The 5,731-nt window shown below is 48.8% G+C and overlaps 1 protein-coding gene across 1 annotated transcript in view; it reads right to left on the bottom strand.

The window, feature by feature from the left end:
* Positions 1 to 5,731, bottom strand: part of HIPK1 (homeodomain interacting protein kinase 1) — a 30,370-nt gene that overhangs the window by 19,492 nt on the left and 5,147 nt on the right. Inside the window, 1 exon segment of the mRNA XM_025191928.1 lies at positions 1,434 to 1,557. Coding sequence (XP_025047713.1) covers positions 1,434 to 1,557 — 124 coding nt within the window.

Genomic DNA, 5,731 nt, shown 5'->3' with positions numbered 1-5,731 from the left:
GGGAAAAAAACAGCAGTGGTGAAGTAACCCTTCAGGACAGTGAAGGACTGGAAATTCAAGCTAAAGGCAGTTAAGCCCTGTCCAAATTACTGCATGTAGTTCTGGCAAGGCACCTTGTTCCTGACCCACAAAGACCTAACAATTCTACTATTACATGCTTCTTGAATAGCTGAACATTCCCAGGACACTAAGTAGGCTACTACATTTATGTAGCTTGTGATCTGAGAAGAATCTTTGGCCTAGCTTTTCTTATCTGGCACTATGGGTTCAAAATGCCAAGGGTTTTGTATTTTTCACATTCAAACAGTGGTTTGACAAAGAGCTATATTGTCTTTACAGAAGAATATTCCTTGTTTGGTCAGATAAAAGTTTGCTTTTGCAAACAGTCCTTAAAAAGGCCAAGCCTACTAACTTATTTCTGGAGATTTCAGCACCAAGACATGGTTGGGCCTGCGTCTACAGACTCTCAGAGCATTAACAAGGTTGCCTACCTTTCACGTGCAATGCAGACATCAAGACCACCTACGTGACTTCAGGACACAGACCACCCCATCACAGATCACACAATCTGGTACGCTAAGCAATGGAAAAACTATCTCCTCCCCACCCACCCACACATTATGATAAGATTCACAGAACCAAATGAATCTTCCTGTGCAAGGAAACCACCAGGCTGCACCTTAGTTATTTTTTAACTCAGCGTGTCATTAATGTACCACTGCATTTCCTCTGGAGAAGTACAGGGGTGCGGAGAGGTGCACAACTTCATGTTCAAAATGGTTTGGCAAGGGTCTCTTCCACTGAACAGAGGAAATCACATTGAGTTTTATCACCTGGTGCCACCACGAAAAAGTGTGCTGGGAAAGCTATGCTCAAAAAAGCCTTGTTCTGGTTAGCACTGTTTCCCCGCTCATGGGCAGCCAGGTAATGCTAGGCATATGCTGCAAGAAGCCTTAGTTCGAGAGATGCCCATCATGTAGTTCAGAGACTGCCTGGGGACACGCTCCGCATGACAGCACAGGGTTTCTGCGGGAATGAATGTGACAGGAATCACAGGCCTGCTGTCCCCCCCGGAGCAGCTGCTTTTGTACCAAAACTGTTGCTTCTGAAGAGCAGAGTGTGTTCCACCCAGGACACAGCTGGTCCACCTCTCCTCTGATGGGAAGGCCACCGCCGTTTGTGTCATGAACTGAAAGAAGAGGTTACCCTGAACTATAAGACACGCAGAGGGGCCTCTGTGCTTTCTGATCACAGGGAGAGGGAGATAGTGAAGCGGCTTCCATTACCACAGGGAAAAGACTGCCTGAGTTCAAGACCACATATTGTCTGCTCCACAGAAGTGGAAGTTGAATTCGGACCTGTCGATCTCCAAGGTCTAAAAGGAAGATCATGATGATTTCACCAGCATCTCCCCCACCCCACTAGGCTCTTACCTGGTCATACTCTGATGCTCCTGGGTAGAGAGGCCAACCCAAGAACAGCTCAGCTATCACGCAGCCCAGCGACCACATGTCAATAGCTTCACAGAACGGCAACCCCAGGATGATTTCCGGGGCTCTGCAAGACAAGAGCAAACTATTCAGCATGGCACAGAAAGCAAAGGATTTCTCTGGATGTGTTCGCCTGGCAAGGGGCAGAGGAACCCAGAAGATCCTCCCCAGAGCTTTTCCCCACTTGCCCTGACAGTGCTCCTTCCTTCCTTCCTCACTTGGCAGTACTGGTCTTTCTGTTTTAGTGCCACAGTGACCCACTCTGCTGCCACTCACCAGGGAGAAGCCTACAGCAAAGGGGCATTTTAGTTATTTAGGACAAGGAACACAAGGCTTTTGGGACCCCTCAGACATTGCATCACCCACCCCGACTGGGACCTACATGGATTAAATCAGACAGGAGCCTGGGGACTGCAGAGTTAAATTCCAACAGGGCCTTTCTGAGTCCTCTTTGGGTGAGGCTCCCTAAGCTCAGGTGACCAGCTGTAGATGAGGCTGGGCTGCTTTTATGTGGGAAACAAAAGGTTTTGCTGAGCCAGGACCAAGAGCTCTGCAGAGCAGCTCTGTTTATACCGATTACGGCTTGTTTGTGCATTTGGGGTTTACAGTAGCTGAAGGGAACGCAGCTGGAGACTGTTGCAACAGTTACTGTTTTGCAAGTTTTCTCCAAGCACAAAATCTACTGGCCCTTGGATTAATTAGGGGGCTATGAAAAAGGTAAGCAAAACTCCGCAACACTGGTGCTACATCTCGGGGCCAGCGCAGATTTATTTCTGTATGACCTGGGACTTGCGTGAAATTTTCTGTCCAGATGCACTGACTCATCACACCAGGCACAGCTACTGCTTTGCCTCATACTCCACAGCTGCAAAGCGCACACACTTCTGCATAGTTACAGGCTGAATTCTAGCTTTGCATTTGCGTGTGGTATAAGACACAAGTGTACTGGAGTGCTATGTGAGCTGGCATGGGAATTTACTCTGGAAAGTACAGAAAAACTAAAACCTTGGTTTTCCTTATGAATAACTAATTCCATTGCTGGGGGAGGAAAGAAAAGTCCCAAGCCCTGGGCTCTCTGGGCTCGACTCGGGCAGTTTATCCTGACGCACAAAGGTAATGGTAAACTCGTATCAACAGTTTATCAGATACGCAATCATGGTTTAATACAGCAGTGCTGAAACTGGTTCCTCTCTTGCTGAACAGCGGTGACCACTGGACTTGCACGGCATACTGGTGCCATGGCCAGAATCCCCCGCTCCACCCTGCAGCACCAAGCCAAGTCCATCTCCCTCCCAATTCCTACCTGAACATACTGTACCCCTGCCTACGCACGAGAGACGCATGTCTCTGAAGTGACAGCACACATGACTTCCAGCAGTCAGCCCCCAAGGCACATGTACCCATCACAGCTGTCCTGAGTAATCTTTCCTTAGCAGATGGCAGGACATGGGGAGAAAGCAAGTTCTTGCTTTAATGTGAGCAGTTCTTTTAGACCAGGGGCGGGCAATTATTTTGGGCAGAGGGCCGCTTACTGAGTTTTGGCAAGGCATCGAGGGCTGCATGACAGACAGCTAGGGGCAGATAAATATTAACTGTCTAAAATTTTTAGGGGTCCCGCGGGCCGGATAGAATGGCCTGGCAGGCCGCATTTTGCCCACCCCTGGGCTCCTAACTAGTCCAGCCCATAGGAACAGACCTGGGGCAAGGTAGCTTTCCCTCTTATTACTGGAGGAATGCGGCAAGCCAGGATGACTTGTATTTGTCCCCATTCAATGTTGTTACGGCTGCTTCACGTCAGTCACCTACTACCCAAGATTTTGGTGTGTTCACCATCTCAGTCATCTGTCCCTGCTTCCCGCCTATAGCAGTTTTGGGAATGGCTTTGATTCATGTGTGCTTACACAGAAATACTGAGCTAACCTGTGAAACATGCCGTATCTACATACTGCTTTTGTGACTAAACATTTTTATTTAACCTTGAGGAATTATACCAAGACAAGTCGGATGCGTTTTCAGCCTTCTCATAAGCTCCGTGGATACGGGGAGACCGGTGGATGCAGCGTACCTTGATTTTAGCAAGGCGTTTGAGGCGGTCTCCTACAGCATTCTCACAGGCAAGCTAAGGAAGTATGGGCTAGATGAATGGACTGTAAGGTGGATAGAAAACTGGCTGGATTGTCAGATTCAGAGGGTAATCATCAGTGGCTCAACGTCTAGTTGGCAGCTGGTATCAAGTGGCATGCCCCAGGGGTCAGTCTGGGGGCCAGTTTTGTTCAATGTCTTCATCAACAACCTGGAAGATGGTATAGAGTGCATCCTCAGCAAGTCTGCAGATGACACCAAGCTGTGGGGAGCAGTACATACACTGGAGGGTAGGGCTAGGATTCAGAGTGACCTCGACAAATTGGAGGATTGGCCCAAAAGGAATCGCATGAGGTTCAGTCCCATGCACCGCTACAGGCTGGGGGCCGAATGGCTGGGCAGCAGCTCTGCAGAAAAGGACCTGGGGGTGACAGTGAACAATAAGCTGAATATGAGCCAGCAGCGTGCCCTTGTTGCCAAGAAGGCTAATGGCATCCTGGGCTGCATTAGTAGCCAGCAGGTCAAGGGAAGTAATTCTTCCCCTCTATCATGAAAGGATGTGGACGAATTGGAGAGAGTCCAGTGGAGGGCAACAAAAATGGTGAGGGGGCTGGGGGACAGGACTTATGGGGAGAGGCTGAGGGAACTGGGCTTATTTAGTCTGGAGGAGAGAAAACCGAGGGGGATTGAATAGCAGCCTTCAGCTCCCTGCAGTCGGGGGTTGCAAAGAGGATGGAGCTGGGCTGTTCTCAGTGGGGGCAGATGACAGGACAAGGAGCAACTGGCTCAAGTTGCAGCAAGGCAAGTTGAGGCTAGATATTAGGAAGAATTTTCTCACTAGGAGAGTAGTAAAACATTGGAATGGGTTACCTAGAGAGGTGGTGGAAGCGCCATCCTTGGAGGTTTTCAAGACCCAGCTAGACAAAACTTTGGCTGGGATGATTTAGCTGGGGCAGGTCCTGCTTTGAGCAGGAGGTTGGACTAGATGTGACCTCCTGAGCTCCCTTCCACCCTCATTTTCCATGATTTCTATGATTAAGTGGTGTGAATTAGACATACCCAATTCTTCAGCAGTATTGCTCTCCACAAGCTGCTAACCAAGCCCAAAGTAGCCATTTAAATATGTTTTTCAGAACTTCCTACATCATGAATCTGTTGTAAGGCACTGGACTGTATCTATTGCCTGCTTTTCCACCTAGTTAAGGAAGTGTTCCCAATTAGCAGGTAAAACCCAAACGTGTGGAACTCCTGCTCAAGTCCATAGGAGTTTTAGGCAGACAATGATCAAAGGAGGTAAAGAAAGTGTCTTCTAATATTAGATAAACACAATGCACTTGAACAGAACTGCATGCTACATGCATGGCCTGAATCAAATGACAGTACCCAGTACACTGCTTCTGGAAGCTACCCTGGGTGCACACAGAGCATGGAGACTGCTGTATTCTAAAGCTTTAGCCTCACAGGGGCTGAGCGCAGGGAGTAAGCCAGCTCTGTACACTACACCTCCTGGCCAACTAAATGAACAAGCCTCCCCCATGACACCCAGTTTCATGTTGGTTTGAGGCATGGCTAGGATAACAAGATGGTCATTTCACATCTGCTGTTACAGTACTATAATTAGTGACCTTACGAAGCAGAGTGGAAACAGCACAGCAAGCAGCTGCTGCTTTCACAGCAGCCTGTCTAGGATTAAAATGATCTCTACTCAGGCAAGCTCCTGGAACTAGAAATTGACAAAAATACCTTCTCCGAGCACAGGATTCCCTTTCTAGGAAACATGCCAAACAGTCTCAGGGAACTGGGATTCACGCTATCAGTGGGAAAAATTTAAGGCCAGCAACAACATATCATGTGTGGGAGTTATGTCAGGTCCACCCAGACCTGACCATATCCCTCTTCTTTGGAGAACAGATGTGGGCAGCAAGCTAACAGCTGCACTGGGCCATGAAGAGGATGACTTACAGTTACTGGTCAAATGCATTACAAGAACTGGAAGTGGCCACGGCTGCGTGCACCACCGCACAGGGACTGGGCACAATCCAGGTACAGAGCCCATGGCAGAGTTGAAGAACAGATGCTGTTGCACGAGGCTGGCTCAGCAGTGGTGGGGTCAACATGGGGCAAAGTCCAGCTGTTTCCCTGAACAGCGGAGACACTGC

This window comes from Alligator sinensis, unplaced genomic scaffold (genome assembly GCF_000455745.1).
Source record: "Alligator sinensis unplaced genomic scaffold, ASM45574v1 scaffold1450_1, whole genome shotgun sequence".
In the NCBI taxonomy this organism is placed as follows: domain Eukaryota; kingdom Metazoa; phylum Chordata; order Crocodylia; family Alligatoridae; genus Alligator; species Alligator sinensis.
Note: the sequence above shows the minus strand (reverse complement) of the source record. Positions and strands in the feature narration are given on the sequence as shown.